The sequence below is a fragment of the Pseudonaja textilis genome, chromosome 2 (genome assembly GCF_049901715.1).
Source record: "Pseudonaja textilis isolate UNSWEBS1 chromosome 2, rPseTex1.2, whole genome shotgun sequence".
NCBI classification, from domain to species: domain Eukaryota; kingdom Metazoa; phylum Chordata; class Lepidosauria; order Squamata; family Elapidae; genus Pseudonaja; species Pseudonaja textilis.
In genome coordinates, this window is record NC_141991.1 from 65,481,824 (window position 1) to 65,502,227 (window position 20,404).

Genomic DNA, 20,404 nt, shown 5'->3' on the forward strand with positions numbered 1-20,404 from the left:
AAATTAGAGCTGGGTTGGTTGCTGGCTTGTTTGCTTGGTTATTTTTCCTTCCCCGTCAAAACATCTTAAACTAAAAAAAGCAGAAATAAAGCACGGGCACCTGCCTATCGTAATAAGTAAACATTCCTGTGATTACAGAATATCCGTTTAAAAAAGTTGTTCTAAAATTTGAGACAAATTTGGATTGTTTATTTTATTTTTTTGAAAAGGGATCAGGCAAAATTGAATCCCCAAGATAGTTTTAAAATAGGGCTATTTGTAGTCTACAGAGAAGGACTAAAGATGATTGCAGTTGTGCAAGTGATATAATTCTGCAGTTTGACCATCATTTAAATCCAGATTGCAAGTCTGTACTGGGTGCAGTATCTGTGAATCTAGGGAAGCAAAATCTAATTTACCAAAGTTCTTGCTGCACTAAGTATTTCAGATACCATGATGCAATAGGTTTCTACATGGTTAAACAGAAAAAAATGTAGTGCCTTATTGAGAAAGAAAAGGGGGTGAGGAATGGGGAAGATAAGTAGCATTTAATGACTAATGACGAAGACTGCTGGTACGAATGAGAGCTAACCTGAGAACTAACCTTTGAGTAACCTCCATTCTTCCTCACAATAGGGCAATTGTGGATTAGCTACTAAACAGGAACTTTCAGAAAAGTATCAACCTAGGTTCAAATATTTACAGCCTTAAAACATAAAAAACTTTGCAGATCAGGTAATTATTTTAATTTGCTTCAGGGAGCAGAGAGATTGGTAGGGAAATTATTTTTTTTCATTTTGGAAACAGTCATAACCTGGTATTTCTAAAATTTCAAGCCAAGAACGTAAAAGACTATAATTTATATAACTGGAAATCATCTGAGGAGAATCAGATGCAACTACTGGCAAGATATTCAGAAAACCAAGGAAGACACAATTTCTAGTTTCTTTTTATAGTTTAGATTGGATGACATTTCTCTGTATACTCAAAAGCATTTTACTTTTCAGACAACACCAAAGGGGCTGGGAATATATTTTAATTTTGTGACATATAACTAACCTTGTATTTGTTTGATTTATAAGCTCTTTAAATGTGACTCTGGTCTGAAGGACTAATAATAGGTCTTTCTAGGAGTTGTTTTCCATTGTTTTAAAACAAAGTTCTTCATTCAAAGTTCAAAGATACTTAACAGATATCTTTGAAGGGGAAATTCACACTTGGGTTAATCTGGATAACCTGGTTGGCATGCAGATCTAACTGCCTCCTGCTTTATGTTGGCTGACATTCTCTTTTTAAAGATCTCTAAAATAGCTTCAATCTCTCTAGTTAGGTAACAGCCCTCTCCTCAGAGAAGGTTATTTAGAATTGCATTTTTTTCAAGCTTCTATTTTCTATAGAAGTTGAGGGACATCAGATTGTCCTCAACGCTCAATTATGTTTAATAATCCCACCTTTATTATTTCATAAGTAACTCAAGGAGGAAGACATATGTAGAGATGGGAAGGCCTGAAAAAAAACTGAAAAAAACTGAAAAAAGTTTTTTTCTGGGGTTTTTTTTTCACTCCAACTTTTCCATTTTTTCCCATCTCTAGACATATGTAATACTTCTTCCTCTTCCTATTATCCCCACAACAACCCTGAGAAGTTAGAGAGTGACTAGTCCAAAGTCACCTAGCCAGCTTTCATGCCTAAGGCTGGACTAGAACTCACAGTCTCCTGGTTCCTAGCCAGCGCCTTCAGTGCTACACCAAGCAGGCTCCGTGATGCTCACATTTCCCTCAAGAAAGCTCACCTGGATTACTGTGGGTATTGTATGGAATACGTTGCAGGAACTCCTGAGTATTGCCATTTGTGAGTAACTCTCCTTCATGAAAACTGACTTGTTATCTTTTATGATACCAGTTTTCCTTACAAGTGCTTTCCAGATTGTCAGACACCAATAATTCCCGGGCAACATGGCCCACAACCATACTGGCTAGGAATTATGGAAATAAAGTTTTAACATACGGTTGTTCAAGTGTGCTGCATGCTACTTTTTCCAGTGCTGGAACTCATAGTTCCCTGCCAACACCTCACACAAATATACACACATCTTTAAAAAACATAAAAGGCACGTCTTCTGTTACTGGAACTGAAATGGAAGAAAACTATAGTTTTAAAGGTTATTTTTGGATTGGTACATATGATCATTGATTATCTGGAGATATCCTGGGGAATGCAATCACCATGTGGTTTGCCTATCTTCTTCAAACTGGAAAATCATGACCTCAGTAAAATGTAGATATTTGAGGCCACTTGTACATTGCTGAACCCTTGCACAGCCTAAAGGAGAAATTTCAGATAGCTTGAGAAGGACCAGCATTCTTCATTCCTCTTTCCTATCTCCAGAATTGAATATCAAAATGTCATATCATTAATCCTAACTTACATTGATAATCTAACCGCCGTTTTAATCAATTCATCAAGAGTTGCAGAAGAGAAATTGCCCATATGCACCGCAATCATATGATTTCTCATAAATCATGTAGAATAAAATTAACATGGGGACAGTATCAGATTTCCAGTTAGAAACAACTATTTTGTGGTCTCTCTTAACTTTTCTTCCTCATGGGCAATTCAGACATACAGTGAGTTGATTAACTGCATTGTGTTCTCTTCTCTTTCCCCAATCCCATTCTATACCCTACAAAGAAAGTTCTCACACATACACAATCAGTTTGCGTATCCATCTTTGTAAAAGTACAAAAGACTATTTGGAGGAACCCACTGAACTGTTCTTCCAGCCTGATTCGTTCAGAAAAGGAGGGGTTGATGGGCTCCAGAATCTTCAGGCTATCACCAGACTTGTGGAAAGAACAGGGCACTGGAGTGAATCAACACCTTTCTCGTAACACAATCCATGTGGTCACACTCATGCTTCTTAGAGCTACCAAGCCACAAAAATTCCTAAAGCTTTTACATCTGCTTTGTGAAATGGAGGGGGCTGCAATCAGCCCACCTCTCCACAGGGCTCACCTCTCCCGGCAACTAATTTATCTCCCTCTGTCAGCAAACAGAGACATTAGCTCATGAGCAGCAATGCAATACCTACCCTGGGGGCAGGGAACCATTAACTCGAAGCCTTCTTGCTACAGGGGCCCCAAGCAGCAGCCAAAGCAGAGGAAAGCAGGACTGTTCTTGTACCATTTTGCTACGCCTACGAGACATGACAGTCGCCAATACAATATATAACAGTGATAAGCAGGAGGCCTATCTGGAGAGCATAGATACAGTCATCTGCCCAGACTCTAGGAAAACAGTTTCATATGGAAACTCCTTGTCTCCAGTGTCTATATGTCTATAGCAAAGGTGGGGAACGATGGCCCCCTTTATGACTCATGGACTTCAACTCCCAGGATTCCTAAGCCAGCATGGCTGGGTCAGGAATTCTGGGAGTTGAAGTCCACAAGTCATAAAAGGGTCATTGTTTCCAACCCCTGGTCTATAGCAAGGAGGCTTTGCCTGGAAATCACAGTTTCCCAAGGTGGTCCTGGAATCAGTATGACCTCTTATAAGTGCTGAGGCCCATCTCCCTGCTCCCAATAAAAACGGAAAGGAGTACATCAGCTGGCGCACAAAAGTTACTCATATTCTTCCTTCTTCCACAGCCTTCCATGAAGAAGAAGAAAGGTCCTCCAGAAGCCTTTAAAGCAGTACTGGGAGGAACATCTAGAAGCAGAATACATGATGTGCATTTGGGGAGTGGGGGAGGTGGCATATTAGTACCAAAAGTGTCCACTGCTAGGTGGATTGAAAAGAACGCAAAGATCCACTCTCCTGGAGTTCAAAGATACAATTACCTGTTTATCCACAAGCCAGTAACAGTTCCTGCATTCAGCTCAGGCCACAGCAATAGAGATAATAGGAAAAGATGGATTGTGAAAATATGCATACAAATGGGAGTCCACTATGAGTTTCCTCACAGGCTCTTCCCCAATCTCCTCCACACAAATGCTGGTACAGCCTTTTTTGGAAAAATCTTGGTTTGCCTAATATATCCCAGCAAGTTTTCAATGCCATCATCAATATTTCCACGGATTGTTTACTCTAAAGAATCAAGCAACCATGTTCCTCAGTAGCTCTCCCCCAGATAGGGCTCAATAATTACTATAGCCACCTGGTATGAACACACAAATAAGGAGTCATACATTTAGGAAATGTCACTATATCATATTAAACAAGCACCCCAACCATTGGGCTTCCCATCCCCTCAAAAAAAATTTTTTTCCTTTGCCTCCGCAAAACGGTTATTTTAAAAAAGTTTGGAGCAGCAGAAAAATAGGACAAAATATGTATTTTAAAGAATGCTAGTGAGTCCTGCAGTTTTGGAATGGAGATTTCCTGGTACTTTGGAAAAAATAAAGTATTTGTGTAAGTCCAGTTCAACATGAACATAAAAGGACCGAGCGCTTGCTGACAAATCTCCGTGGAAGCCCAGCAGTAAAGCCCTACTTTCTTGACGCAGATTCAAACTGTCCATGGGCTTATAAATATTACACTTAACACTGTGACAACAATCCCAAGAGACGGGATGTGTAAGCAATACCAAGGACAGAATGCTCTAATAGGGCTGGAAAAGTGACAGTGGATAATGAGGTAGAGCTACAAAGGAATTAGGCCCTGATATTTGCCTGTGCAATCCTTCTTCAGAGCTAAACTTTTTCTCCAGGTAAACAGATGCTTCATCATTTCATATTTTCATAAAAGGAAAACTACTGCAAGAAATATTTCACTGTTATAAGTTCCCATAATAAGAGAGACAAGTTCAGAAGAGGCAGAACCAAACTTTTATGTTCCAAGGGTTACTCCACACCAGCCTTTTCCAAAATAGCACTCTCCAGATATGTTTGAACAATAACTCCAGGAGTTTTGAGACAAATTATAGAAATGTTGGAAAACCAACACAGAATGCCACACCAGGAAAGAACGTTCTATAAAGCCATCTATTGGTAAAGTTAGAAGAAACAATGTCAGGAGTATTAATATAGAAAAAGCATGGAGATGCAAAGAATGAGGAAGGTGACCTTGATGGAGCCATGTGAGATCTATTGGTAGGGTGATGTGGGGAGGTCTCTTTGTCTGGTGTACCTAGTGGGGCAGACTCGGAGAGGAGAAAAGGAGAAATATTGGATGAGAACCATGATGGCATAGTGCTTAGAATGCAGTACTGCAGGCAACTTCTGCTGATCACCGGCTGCCAGCAGTTCAGCAGTTCGGGTCTCACCAGCTCAAGGTTGACTCAGCCTTCCATCCTTCCGGTCAATAAAATGAGGACTCAGAGTGTTAGGGACAATAGTCTGACTCTGTAAACTGCTTAGAGAGGGCTGCGAAGCATTGCAAAGCAGTATATAAGTGCTATAACAGTTTCTACAATATTGAGGAGCTCAAGCCACAACATGGACCACCATTTTGGAACCTATCCTTTGGCATAATGTGACTAATATGAACATAATACAGCCTTTTCTAGGCCTTCTGAGGGAAGTCTTCAGTCATAAGATAGTTTAGACATTAAAACAACCAATTCATTCTTCAGGATGAAGAATACAAATGGCTTCCTAGAAAGGAAGAGAAAACTAGCCTTGGGGGGAAAAAATACATCCCCACCCTCAGTATAGTACTGTACAGTGTAATACGCACTGAAAGAACCTTTAAAGCAGTGGTCCCCAACCACCGGGCCCTGGTTTGCTGGGTGCCGCCATCTTGTTTGACGAGAAAGTGCTTCCGGGTGATCTTTTCTGGTTGGAAAGCGGCGTTTGGGCGCAGAAGGAATCCTCACGCCTTAGTTTCATTGAAGTGGGGGGAGCGGCTTCGAACGAAGAGCCATCCCGATGGCGGAGGAGATTAAGAAAGCACAAAAAAGGTACAAAGGAGGAGTTGAAGGTGGCAGGGAGAAGCAGGGGACGGCTGGCTGGCCGGTCGCTCGGCTCGCCGTGCCTTGGTCATGCGTGCTGATGCCGGTACCGGGCCGTGGATCATTTTGTGATGCCGGTACCGGGCTGTGGCACAAAAAAGATTGGGGGCCACTGCTTTAAAGGACAAGCAGAGCATATAGGCCCATCATCCCAGGTGTTAAAGTGCAAAGAAAGAGCCTGGAATGCTCAGAGCAAGAAACAGGAAGATCACAAAACCAGAAGCTGAGCAACCAGCACTTATCAAGAATGCGCTAACCTTCCATTTTCTGGCACAGTTGAATTCCCTCCCTCCTCCCCACTTCCTTCCTTCTTTACAGACCAAATAAGTGTACAAACTGCCCTCTTTTGGCTCTATACTTAATCAGGCTGGGCAGGAAGTTCAAGGCTCCAGGGTCTGCCCTTTGGACAGGCAGTCTATTCCCAGGCATACATCATCGCTGAGGCCCCACAATCTCCACCCGGGGAAAGCAGGCAGGTTATGTTCCTTCTACAAGCCAGAACTTCCCTGTTTCCTGCCTGGGTTGAGGTTTCGATCCTGAAGCCAGCTGCATCAGACAACACCTGGCTTTCAGCTTCCTTCCTTCACTCTCCACCCTCTGGTCTTTCCTTTTGCAACTTTCTGCATTTCATGCTTCTTCACTCCCTGACCTTCCCAAATGGTGATGACTTTCCCCAGGGGTGGGATTCAAATTTCTTAGCAACCGGTTCTGTGGGCATGGCTAAGTTGGTGGGTGTGGCTTGGTGGTCCTGTTATTGGCTGGGCGTGGCCAACTCAATATCACTCACATCAAGGCACGCATCTCCTCGCCTGGCCTCTCATGACTGTGGGGATGCTGCAACAATCGTAAGTGCGAAAAATGGTCATAAGTCACTTTTTTCAGTGCCATTGTAACTTTGAATGGTCATTCCACACAAGCAAAGTACTAGCAAAGGACGGGAAAAAAAACTCCAGAGAAGTTCCTGAGACAGAAAGTCTAGTCCTGCCAAGAATGTAATAAGGGTTAACGGAGAGGCAGTTTCTGTAAGCAATACCAGAATGTTTCCTTCCTGCCTTCCTTACAGGATTAGGCCAGTAATTTCTTCTAACAACTGGTTCTCCAAATTGCTTACAATGTTAACAACCGGTTCTAGCGAATAGGTGCGAACTGGTAGAATCCCACCCCTGACCTTCCCATTGGATGTTCCATACCTCTTGCTCTAGCCAACCTTGAAAGAAGAGTTAAGACACTGAAATTGGTTCTCCAATCAAATATCTAGCTCTCCTGCTGAACCGACGTTGTGAAGCCAACGGTTATCCTATTGTTATTAATGTTTAAGCAGGGACGGTTAATGTGACATGTTGCTTTTTAAGAATTGCTTGTGTGTATTCAAACTCATATTTACTGCTCTTATTTGGCGCTGCTTTCAGGCACTGGCATTTTACTTTTCACAGATATAGGAATTCACAAACATTCCAGGAATATTACTACTGGGCCTTTTTCTAGTTTAACCTGTGTGTGTGTGTGTATGTGTGTACGCACACTTGTTGACATGCATTTGGGTAAGTAGGCCTGCCTTCCTCAACTGAACAACATCCATCAAGTTCAATCTGGCCCAAAATTATATATGCAGTAATCCAAATATAGATGAACAGTTTGGGAAAGAGGAGCCAAGCCCTCGATGAAAACAAGTTTTAAAGGACAGCAAAAATATCTGGCAGAAATAAAGTCAGAGGGTGATTCTATTGGCCTTCAGCACCTCACCTTGTGCCTCTCACCTTGATCAAAAAGCTGAACCCATTACAATTACACTTGACTTGTATGACTTAGGCAGTTCATAGCATCTGGCATGGATTTCTACCTAGATTTCCAACCCTGGAATAAACTTTCTCTGCTTTATAGAGCCAAACTCTTTCCAGCCTTCCCCCTTATAGTTCTGGTGGAATCAAACTTCAACAAGTGCATTAGGTATCTAATCAGGGTTTTCAGAAATGATCCCATCCTCAGTAAACAGCAGTTCTGCATCCAGTTCCTAAGCTACCAGACAAATGGGAGAAATGTCCCATATAAGGCTATGTACAGCACCTGGGGGAGGCACTTCTTCCATCCGGCCAATGAACTTCCTTGGAAAATGCCCACCTTACTTCAGCCTTATTTAACAGCAAGGAGTGTATTTTTATCCTGTTTTCCATTTGACCTCAGCAGTCCTCCCTGGTTTTCAGAACTCAGCTTTGGGACAGCTGAACAAGATAGGCATAAATCATTCCATCTGCTTTTTTCTGTCATCGATCATTCCCTCATTCTTCTGGAAGGGCAGGGATCTGACATCTATGCCCATACAATATCATCATCCTGGCTGCTGGTTTAGGTGATTCTTCAAATAACCTTACCGCAGCACATTTTCCCCACTCGGAGAGAGGCCCAAGAAAAAGCAGACCACTTGGTACTGATGAACAGAGTCAGGAACTTGAGGAATGGAATTCATCCAGCTTCGTACTCCTTGGCAAGTTGTACCAAGCTAGATATATCAGAACAAACATAAAAGGCTTGGGTTTCTCCAGCTGTACATGAGTTGCAAGACCACTCTGACACATTGCTGCAATAAGGAAACCAAAATATTTCATCTACTTGCCGAATATGTGACTCATGCATCTGTCTCTTTGCACACTTGAACTATGAAAGGTTTGCAAGCTCACAATGACCTAAAGGAAGCAGGCAGCACAGAATAGTCATACCTTCCAAGAACCCTCAAGTTCTAAAGCTTAATGAGCCAATATGTTCTGCTGTACTGCAACTGGTTAATGTTTATTTAGTATTTACCCCACAGTGCAGAAACCAGAAGATGGTTTCTTCTGCAGAAACCAGAAGAACTCTATATTCCTGGAAGATAGCTTCTTCCATCTCTCAAGTCCCGTAGGATGCTTTAACCACATGGACAAAATGAGCTAGATGTCTTGATTTTTTGGTGTTCTATATAGAATAAAAGCGCATCTCTGAATGTTCTGCAGAAGAGACCAGCCAAACCATAGAGAAATTTGTCCAACAAATAATTTCTTTTTTAAAAAGTAAGAAGCAGGGTGGATATAAATCAATGATTTTTTTTTTAAAAAAAAATTTAAATCAGATTTTTTTTTTTAGTTAAACCTGATTTTTTAAAATTTAAATTGGATTTTCTTTAATATCAAATTTATTTTAACAAAATGTCTTTGGAGTAAAAATCTATCTAAAGATAGTTTTCTATTGAAGATACATTTATAATTTAGTTTATTCAGCATGAAATGGAGCTTAATTATGTAGCATGAGGTTGTATATTTTGCAATACTGAGACTGTTGGTGAGTCAACAGAGGGTTAAAACTACTGCGGGACAGAGATGACAGTTGCTCTTTAAAAATTATGATTTAAATAGAGTTGATTTAAATCATGCCTTTTTACTAATGACTTGATTTAAATCAAATCCACCCTGGTAAGAGGCCTCAAAACTTCTTGGTAAGCTAGAAAAATGTGGGATAGACAGCATCACCACCTGATGGATTTGTAATTGGCTGACAAACTGCACTATCCTTAATGGTATTACATCTACATGGAGGGAAGTAAACAGTGGGAACCACAAGGTTCCATTTTAGGTTCAGTACTCTTCAATATCTTCATAAATAACTTAGATGTGGGAATAGAAGGGGACCTCATCAAATTTGCAGATGAACACTAAGCTGGCAAGAGTACCCCAACACCCAGAAGACAAACTCAGCATCCAAAAAGATCTTGACAGACTTGAACAATGGACCTTCATCCAACAACATGAAATTTAATGTGGAGAAAAAAGCAAGGTTTTACACTTAGGCAGGAAAAAACAAAACTACAAGTACAGACTAAGGCAAAATCTGGCTCAAAAACAGTAACTGTGAGAGGGACCTTGGAGTCCTAGTGGACGATCACTTAAACATAGCCAGCAGTGTGTGGCAGAACCCAAAACAGCTAACACAAACTTGGTTGTATAAACAGAGGCATAGAATCAAAATCACGTGAAGTATTAGTACCGCTTTATAAAGCCTCAGTAAGACCACACCTGGCATACTGCATCTAATTTTGGTCACATTACAAAGATGTTAAGACTTTAGAAAAAGTGCAAAGAAGAGCAACTAAGATGATTAAAGGCCTGGAGACTAAAACATATGAAGAACAGTTGCAAGATTTGGATTTGGCCAGTCTAGAGAAAAGAAGGACTAGGGGTGATATGATAGCAGTATTTCAGTATTTGAGAGGTTGCCACAAAGAGAAGGGGGTCAACTTTTTTACCAAAAACACCTTTAGGCAGGACAGGAAACAATGGATGGAAAGTAATCAAGGAGGGCAGAACCTGGAACTAAGAAGAAACTGTGAGGCCAATTAACCAATGGAACAACTTGCCTCCAGAAATTGTAGCTGCTTCATCACTGGTGGTTTTTAAGAAGACACTGGACAACCAGTTGTCTGTAATGGTATAGGCTCACCTGCTTGAACAGGCAGTTGGGCTAGAAGACCTCCAAGGTCCTTCCAGCTTTATTCTGATGATGAATTCTAATTCCTAAAATCACTTATTTTCTCTATTTTTCCAAAAAAGAAACTCAGCCTCTTGCTCAGGACTAGGTAACAGCAGAAATAACTTGATACAGGTAAATTAACTGTTTACATCAGACTAAAAAACGTCATATCTTTGCAGAAGATCTACCTGACGAAGAACATAGAAATCAAGCTCCTTCTCTCTCTATACATCAGTCATGTCTTTTCTTTTCTTTTCATTCTTTTTAACAGACTTTTGGCTATTTTCCGAATGAATGAATGAATGAATGAATGAATGAATGAATGAATGAACGAATGGAATGAATGAATGAATGAATGCATCTGTTCTGTATTTATAGAAGGCTCTATAGCAAGTCCTATAACTTTTGTAGGTTTCTCTACTTCTTCCTGGATAGTTAAGGACAGCATTCATGGGATGCATCTGATCTGGCAATCAAGATCAGCTGACCTTGTTATAACATCCGGATAGACATTAGATGACCTATAGGTAATGGAGCCATTTGATTCTCAGTACATGGAACCCAGTTTTTAAATAAGAAGGGAGCAATGAGCAAGCCCAAACTTAAACTATCATGTAATTATAGGCCTCTAAAGGTACTTTGAGATAGAATAAAAAATAAAACTAGACTATATTTCTAAGGTGTTGCTTCATACATCCACATATATCACTATGAAACTGGTCAGAGGCGGCATCCCGATATATTAATTTGTAGTTTTCAGGCGAGATGTAATTGAATTTTAAAGGTATGTTTATTTATTGTTTTAAGGTTTTATATCATATTTTAATTATATGACTGTAAGCTGCCTAAAGTTACCTCAGCAACTTTAGGCAGCTTAGAAGTTTAATAATATTTTTTTTTTTAAAAAAAGATACCACGCTCTGAGTAGTTTGTAGTTTGCTTATAAATCAAAGCTAAATGAACATCAAAGCAGTACTATTCTCTTGTAGACTTTTGACAGGTCAAGAGGTTTACAGAATAGGCTACAGTTGTCTAAATGTTACAGAATCACAGAAGAAACCTTGTGTATTACAGCAGGAAAGGCTTTTTAAAAATTCATTGTGTATTCCTCCTCACTCCTATCTAGAGCCAGACTTGGGGCTGACTAAGTTGCACGTCTTTGTCTGAGTTAGAAATAAAGAACAAGTTAAGAGGACAGACCACCCGGTTCTAGTTCACACACCAGGTAATTCATGTAGAAAGGATGACTTTAGCTAAGATATAATTTACAACTTAATTTCAGTCGAACTGGCCCATACTTGGGAACCTGTACAAAAAGTTAGCCAAAGTGGCCTACACATAATACAAATCCACTCATAATATCTGAAACAGAATGCCTGCTCCAATAGCATCTCCCACCATCTCTCACTTCTTTCTCTACTAGATACTTATGCCAATATTTGCAGGAAAGAAGCCCACACACATAGCAGAGTTGGGTGGAGATGCTAAAGAATGTATCTGTCTCTTTCAAGAAAGACCTACATTCATCTTTGCAGAATCACTAACTAAAATGCTAGAGAGCTGCTTCTGCTTTTGGCTGCATTTCCATTCAAGATATCAGCTATACTGCCTTCACTAATGTGGCCTTAATTAAGCTACTCTTTATCATCCTCCTGCCCTTAACCACTAGCTATGCAAGCTAGTGGTTAATGTACAGGACAGGGGGAACAGAGAACTAAGGGGAAGAAAGCTCCCCAAGCAGAATGCGCTAGTCAAGCTCTGCTCTTCCACAAAGCCATCTCAGAACAGATGGGCTCTAGAAATCCACGTCAATCAATCTGGGCCAAGAATTCCTTAAAAACACAACTCCAAAAGGGAAAGCAGTCGTCTGGGAAGTCACTTTATTTTCAGACAGTAGTAACTGACTGTCTTCCTAGTTATTTATGGGTAAGTATTAAGAACTGGATGTGGATTATTTGAAAGATAATTATTCCCATATTAAACTTGAACCAACCTTCTGATCTTCAAGGATCATTCTTCAGAGTGCAAAGGACAAAACATGTGAAAATTATGCACAATCCTTCCTCACGTTACACTGATTTAGAACATTTTATTCAGTCTGAAAAAAAGACTTCACTGGTTAGGATAGAGGTATCTAACCCAAAATGAACATCTGGTTTGTAATAGGACATTCTGCCTAAGGAGCACTGCGGAAACCTTAGACAGCAGTCCCCAAAGAGGGCTTCTATACTTAGTAATAGAACAGTTTTCCATACATTTCCATCTTTAATTCCTCTTCCAAATGTCCATATCCTGTGAGCCATAGGCACAGCATTGTGTCCTCTAAGCTAGCATTTGTAATACAGCAAACCAGAAACAAAAAGAAGTTATCTATTTCTAAGATGTTACAAAGCTAATAAAACTATCATAAGAAGTGGTATGAAGCTGCAAAGTATCAATTCCTCTTCACATTTTGGGTCCTGAATTAGAACACGGCTCAGGATTCAGGAAAGCTAAAACTCATATTCTCCCAAACCAAAAGGATGACATCCATTAATCAGTCGAGCTGAACAATATACGAACCATATCCTGGAATAGCCATCTTTGCGTTTTAGATATTCCCCACCTGCTGTCTATAGAATAGAATAGAATAGAATAGAATAGAATAGAATAGAATAGAATAGAATAGAATAGAATAGGAGTACTTTATTGGCCAAGTGTGTTTGGACACACAAGGAATTTGTCTTGGTGTAAATACTCTCAGTATACATAAAAGATACATTCATTAAGAATCATAACGTACAACACTTAATGATAGTCATAGAGTACAATCAACAATCAAATCATGCTAGGAAACAGTCAAGTGGGAAGAGATGGGTGATAAGGAGTGGTGAGAAGATTAACAGTAATAGTAATGCAGACTTTGTAAATAGTTGAACAGTGTTGAGGGAAATATTTGTTTAGCAAAGTGATAGCTTTCAGGAAAAAACTGTTCTTGTCTCTAGTTGTTCTGGTATGCAGTGCTCTATAGCGTCGTTTTGAGGAAAGGACTTGAAACAGTTTACGTCCGGGATATGAGGGGTCTGTAAATATTTTCACAGCTCTCTTTTTGACTCGTGCCAGTATACAGGTCCTCAATTGAAGGCAGGTGGGTAGTAATTGTTTTTTTCTGCAGTCCTAATTATCCTCTGAAATCTGTGTCTGTCCTGTTGGGTTGCAGAACCAAACCAGACAGTTATAGAGGTGCAGATGACGGACTCAATAATTCCTCTGTAGAACTGAATCAGCAGCTCCTTGGGCAGTTTGAGCTTTCTGAGTTGGCACAGAAAGAATATTCTTTGTTGTGCTTTTTTGATGATGTTTTTGATGTTAGGTGTCCATTTTAGGTCATGTGATATAGTAGAACCTAGAAATTTGAAGGTCTCTACTGTTGATACTGTGTTGTCTAGTATTATAAGAGGTGGTAGTATAGGAGGGTTTCTTCTAAAGTCTACCACCATTTCTACGGTTTTGAGTGTGTTCAGTTCCAGATTGTTCCGATTACACCACGAGGCAAGTTGTGTAACCTCCTGTCTATATGCAGATTCATCGTTGTCTCGAATGAGACCAATCACTGTTGTGTCATCAGCAAACTTCAGTATTTTAACAGATGGATCATTTGAGATGCAGTCATTGGTATATAGGGAGAAGTGGAGAAAGCACACAGCCTTGGGGGGGGTGGGCTATGCTGATTATACAGGTATCGGATGTGATTCCACCTAGCTTCACCTGCTGCTTCCTGTCTGTTAGGAAGCTTATGATCCATTTACAAGTGTGTTGAGGTACTGCTAGTTGGTTTAATTTACTTAGAAGAATGTCTGTGTCATGCCCCTGGTGGAGTCTGACTCTGAGGAAGAGGAGGAACAGCCAACAGGGAGTAGGAGTGTGGCTCCAGAGGTGATGGAGGAGGCTGGGGAAGGGCAGAGGCCGGCTGAGCAGTCAGGAGGATCCAGGCCCATCCCCTATCCATCCTAGGTCACACAGGGAGGAGAGGATCAGGAAAAAGTGAGGTCTACTCAAGAGGAGATTACCATGATCCTCCTCGTGGCTTGCAGGTGGGAGCTATGTATATAAGTTTGCAACTGTGCAGTTAGAATTGCTGAAGTCAAACAGTGTTTACCTTGAAAGAGGCTTATCTTTGCTGGCATTCTTCCCATGGACTTTTCTCGGTTATTTTACTGGAGTTTATAATTAGTTATCTTGGCTTGCTTCGGAACTCTCATCGATGCGGTTTGTTTTGGTTTTCTGTTTGCCTCATTATTTACTTTTGTGACTTTAAACTGTGCCTAATAAAACAGTGAAGTTAAGTTGAAGGCTTTACCGGACTTTAATATATGTTTTGGGTTATTTTGAGAGACTACCAGTCATCACAGTCTGGAATGATGGTATTGAATGCTGAAAGAGGACCCTTGCGTAGGTATTTGGAGATTTAAGGTGTTGTAGGATGTAATGCAGAGCCATGTTAACAGCATCATCTGTCAATCTATTTGCTCGGTATGCAAACTGCATGGGATCTAACAGCGGATCCATGATGGTTTTTAGGTGGGACAGCACAAGCCTTTCAAAGATTTTCATAACTACAGATGTTAGAGCAACTGGTCTGTAGTCATTCATGATGGAGGGCTTCTTTGGCACTGGGTTGCCATTCTGTTTTATTTTACAATAATAAAGCTGCTATTCTCTAGATTTAGACTATAAAAACTTGTATGTGGTCACGTCTATTGAAAACTCTAAATATGGTAATCAGGTATTCCTGCACATGTGACTAAGGATATGTTCAATATTTCAGAAATCTTTTATTAATATTTGAATGGGAGATGCCAAGTGCAATAATTATTTGCATTCCACTATTTATTTTCCCATGCCAGAAGTTTCTGCATTTTGTGCCCAGAGGTTTCACACTGTCCTCTGCCCTATGTTTTTACTCGTATCATAGTTGGGGGGTAATACAGCCATCAAGATCAGGGTTTTCAAACTGTTTTAGGTCCAGAGTTGGTTAAAGGTAATTTTTTTCTAGCATCTCTAATCAAGAGGTAAAGCCCTAGTGTGCTTGCTTCAGCAGCATATATAGTAAAATTGTAATGATATAGGGACAATTAGCATGGCCTCTGCACATGGATGAAGTGTCCCATTTAAAAAAGATAAAGAGAGGGACAAAAGTGATAGAATAGTGGCAAGGGAGCATGTTATTTTGTCCTCAGTCTCACAAAATTCCATCACGTTCTCACATACTCTCCAAGTTTTATGAAACAAAGGTTTTACTCAACTACAACTCCTGAAGTCCTCACTAAGATCACACTGGCTGAGAATTGCAATTCAGTTTCTTTAGAAAGCAAGAAGTTTTCACCTCCAGCCTTTGCATAGCTCTACTGCCTCTTTCCTCAACCTGGTCCCATGTAGTCATAGAGTATCCAGCTTGACTGAAAGGCATCTTTACCTTTTTTTCACGCAAATGCCTTGTTAATTTTTAACAGAAACAAATCCTAGCTTATTCATTCCTGATACGTCATAAGGACATATCTGACCACCTCCTTCTGGAAGCTGCAAAAATTTCTCAGCATTTATTAAGCAGAAAAGGAAATTAACTTTTTTTAAAAAAAAACAAAGAAGAGGAAAGCATACACTGAAAAAGGAACACATCATTTTTAGAAGGACAAAAGTAAAATGAGGCCACTCTAGTGGAAATATGTAATGGTGCCAGAATCAGCAATGAATCTTTGCACCATATTCTCTCTGAAGCTTGCCAAAACAACAATTGTGCTCTGCCAGAGTACAGGTCAGTGGTAGCCATCTGCTTTTGCCCAAGCAGTAGGGGAAGGAGGGAAGGAAGGAAGACAGACTATTCTTAGCCGCGATGCTTGCTGGCAAATGCAGCAAGCACAACAGCATAGGAAAGAAAGCTTTCCCAAGGCCTGACCACTAAGGAAGGGCCCACCTCGCTTGCAAAAGGGATGGGCTGCTGTGGCAAGCTAGGGCCAAGGAGAAGGGCTGCAATTCTTGTCTGGTATGTGTGTGGGAGGCACTAGCCGGGGTCTCGCCACAGAACGGCTCTACCCTGTCTGGGCTGGGGCTTTGTTAAGACTTGGCTGTGAGCCAAGAGAAACCTTTTTCCAAAAGGAGAAAGGGAGGGAGTGGGAATAGCTGGGGCTGTTTCAGCAGAAAACCGTCCTTAGCAGGAAAGTACGGCTCATTCCCCTGAGGTGGGTTAGAGAAGAACACTTTTGCAGAGGAATAGCCAATAGCAGAGGATATAAACAGGACTGCCCCAGACAAACCAAACTGGAAAAAAGAGAGTAGTGCTCCAGAGGTACAAAAACAGAATTTAGGAGCAGGTTTGCACGGGGAGGAGGTGCCTAAGCTCTGGGAGACTTCGTGGTGCCCTTCTCCAGCCCCGAGGGCTTCTAGCTCATAAGGAAACCTTCTGCTTTGCCAAAGGGCTGCAGGCGTCAGCAGTGGCTGCATTCAGCATTCCTAGGCTTATAAGGCGATTCCAAGGAGAGGGGAGGAATTGTCTGCAAGCCATCCAGTGACAGCTTTGTAAGCAGCCAAATCAACCCCGAGAAGCACTTTCAGGTCAAGAAAGATCCACACCGGGCGAGAGTAAGATGGCTCTCCACACCCAGAAAGGAAGCCCAAGGTACACTTAATAATGAACTGTAGGAAATACTGAGAAAATGCCTGCGGATCCTAAGGGGAGGTTAATTACCAATCTTAACAATAAAGGAGGCTTCAATGGTTTTTGTGGTTTTATTTTATTTTTTGGAGGGGGGAATGTCAGTCCCAGAAAGTACACAGAGAAGCCAATTAGTTTTCTTCGTGAAATGTATCAGAAATGGTTCTTCTTTGCTTTCTTCTCAGTACACAGAGAGACAGATTTGCCCAAAGTCACCCAGCTGGCTTTGTGCCTAAGGAGGACTACAATTCATCATCCACCTGGTTTCAATCCCAATATCAAACTGGCCCTTCATGCGTCCATTATTGCCTTACAGAGAGATGGTTGTGATTCCTGCATTAGGCATGAGAAGCTGAGGTATTTAAAAAGTATTCATCTTAATGCTGTTTTGCCAAATTACAGCTGTATTGGGATTTGAATTGAACATTCCCAAAACATGGTTCTTTGTCATCTCAAATCCCACTTGCACTTCAGTAACTTTTGCCATGATGATTGGAATAATATTGAGAGCTAGAGTCCCAGTCTATCTGCTTGAGAGCTTATATAAGCAGAAAAGATTAGTATAAAGAACCAATAAAATAAATGTCACAGAGCGCCAGGTTAGTAAGACCTTATTTGTATTGTCTTGTGGCTTTTCTGCCCACAGACTCTAGCAGGAGAGTTAATCTCTAGGCTTTCCAGTAGAATGTGTCAAAAAAAATGAACGGGGAAAGTGAGGGCGGTTCCTATATATTTCATTTTGGAGATGCAGAGACTGAGCTTAGAGTGAGTAATCTCCAAAAAGATCTTCTGGAGAAGAGAAACTGTGCATCTTATTCTTATCCTGCTACAAAGCTCAGTCTTATTTTGCCTAAGTAGATACCTTCTGAATTTGCAAAAGGGAACCTAAAAAAAGCCCAAACCCAACAGTTGGAAAGAAACATGATTAATTAGGTACCAACAAATATCAGCTGCCAGTAATGTGTCAAACCGAAACTGCTGCCCTCTGGATCAACTAAACCTCACATCTTGCCAACACATTTGGAACTGCAGACATGTGTGTATTCATATTACCACAATCCCTTCCTGTACTGCTATCTCCACCTAGCCACATGGCAAGAGCTATTGCCACAGACTCAAAAATAGTGTGTGGGAGCTCCAAGAGCCTGATATCAAGTAACAGCCTAAAATGCTGAGGTCCTTCTCATTACATCATGGGAGCAATCCAAACTGGCAGTTTCCTGAGGGGAGGGCCTTGCTTGGCTTGGCAAATGAAACACAAGCCCACAACTTGCTGTGAACATTTTAACTCAAATGTTTGCAACCAAAATGATGAAATAACACAGTCATCGCAATGTCTCAATATCCTCCCAAGTGTGTGTGTGGTAGAGAGAGAGAGAAATGAAGAATATAACAGTCCCGTTAATGGGTCTTTAGATGATACTTACCCTGGAAATGGAAAGTGGCATGTTGAAGTCCTTGCCACCCTGCAGTCTGAACCCCCATGGTGCTGGCCCATCCAGAAGAACCTTGTATGAGTCCATGTCACTCATTTCTAAGGGGTTAGAAAATATTAACTTAATAGTTACCCAAAACAGTGGAAACAAAAAACATCAGGCATGCAGAAGAAGGGTGGTGCCAAAAGGTGAGCAAATGATGGCATGCTGCAGAGCAAGATCTTAGAATTTTGCTATTTTATGCAAATAACATTGCTCAATTGCTGCACTATTAAACTTCTTCCATTACTCCAGAGCTAGTTTCATTCCCCACCTACTTCTTTACAGAAAATGCCCATAAGCTTTCTTCGTCCAAAAATATATTGGAAGCCTGTTAATAGAAGCCAAGGCACTTCTCAATTGAGTTGCATTTCCAGTAGCCTTGATGCACAGGAGCTTCAGATATTTGGGGCCAATTTACATGGTGTTTGGATGGGCCTGTTTTATATTCCCATCAAATTTGCTCAGGTTTTATTAAGTACTCAGAAAGTTGCATAAATAAGGCTTCCACATACCCTAGCACTAATGGGAGACTAGACTTTTTTTAAAAAAAAAAACAGGTTTCACATGCATTTATTTAATTAAACAGAACAGAGAAGGAAAGCAATAAAAAATGGCTTTATATATATTCGAGGACTTCTCATGCATGCATTTACATGATTATATACATGATTATAATATTTCATTAGAACTACTGTATCTATGCAACTTCATAATTCCAAGTAACATCATGTCTTCAATCCAATCAGTAATTGGGGCCATAAATGATTGCTTCCAATGTGAAAACGCAAAACTTTTAGCAATCAGAAAGGTACAGAAAATCCACTTTTGTTGCTCAGCCATCACTTCCATGCAATAAGTATATAGTTCAAAAGAGTACTGATGACCAAATTATCTCAACCTGTCTTAACCTGTCTCAAAGTCAACTCAGTATGTGGAATTATACTTTGTCAGAACATAGCAATTTTAGGATGATACGAAAATCTATTTTCTCATGGCATCTCCAACAACACTGTGCTTTTGTAATGGGGCCCGATCAGAGTGAAAGATCTAAGATCTACTGAAATTTTCAGTAAATATGTTAGGACTTTTTTTCCACTATTTAGGCAAAATGGAAATCTGCCAACTCCTTGTTCCATTCAGTTTTTTAAGTGCACGGGTTAAATTTATCAACAAGAAGTATTTTTAAAAACCCTAATTTGGGGAATTTTTGCGTTTAATAATGTAGGTGTCCTTAAATCTGAAAATGGCAGAGTTATGTAAAGACCTAATGTTTCAATCTATTTAACTCGGCATGACTGTTTCTCCCAGAATACCAACTTCCTATCTCCCCTATCAAAATAGGCTGCAATAGCACCTTCAATTCTTAACCTTGACCGTTTGAAGATATGTGGGTGGACTTTAACTCTCAGAATTCCCCAACCAGCATGCAGGCTGGGAAATTCTGGAAGTTGAAGTCCATACATGTTGAAATTGGCATAGTTGAGAAAGTGCGATTGATCGATCAAGACAGACACTGTCTTTACTGACAATGAAATTCCTATACAGAAATAAATGTATTAAATGTATTTATTTATAGATTTAATGTGGAGAAAAGCAAGGTTTTACACTTCGGTAGGAAAAACTAAAGGTACAAGTACAGATTAGGCGAAACCTAGCTCAACAACAGTAATTGTGAGAGGGGCCTTGGAGTCCGAGTGGACAATCACTTAAAGAGAGAGAGAGAGAGAGAGGGAGAGGGAGAGAGAGAGCGCAATGTGAGGCAGCAGCCAAAACAGTTAATACAATCCATGGTTGTATAAACAGAGATAT

General features: G+C 40.5%; 1 protein-coding gene and 1 non-coding gene across 4 annotated transcripts in view; one reads left to right on the forward strand and one right to left on the reverse strand.

Annotated features, from left to right (window-relative positions):
- The window catches only part of PDLIM7 (PDZ and LIM domain 7), a 55,313-nt gene that overhangs the window by 28,904 nt on the left and 6,005 nt on the right, over positions 1 to 20,404 (reverse strand). For all 3 annotated transcript variants that reach the window (XM_087924175.1, XM_087924177.1, XM_087924176.1), the window contains one exon: positions 18,545 to 18,651. In XM_087924175.1, the coding sequence (XP_087780301.1) occupies positions 18,545 to 18,649 (105 nt within the window). In that variant the 5' untranslated portion in view covers positions 18,650 to 18,651. The remainder of the gene's footprint in view (positions 1 to 18,544; positions 18,652 to 20,404) is intronic.
- Positions 15,491 to 15,597, forward strand: LOC113455202 (U6 spliceosomal RNA). The gene has a single exon (XR_003376490.1). It is a non-coding gene; the product is annotated as a U6 spliceosomal RNA (small nuclear RNA).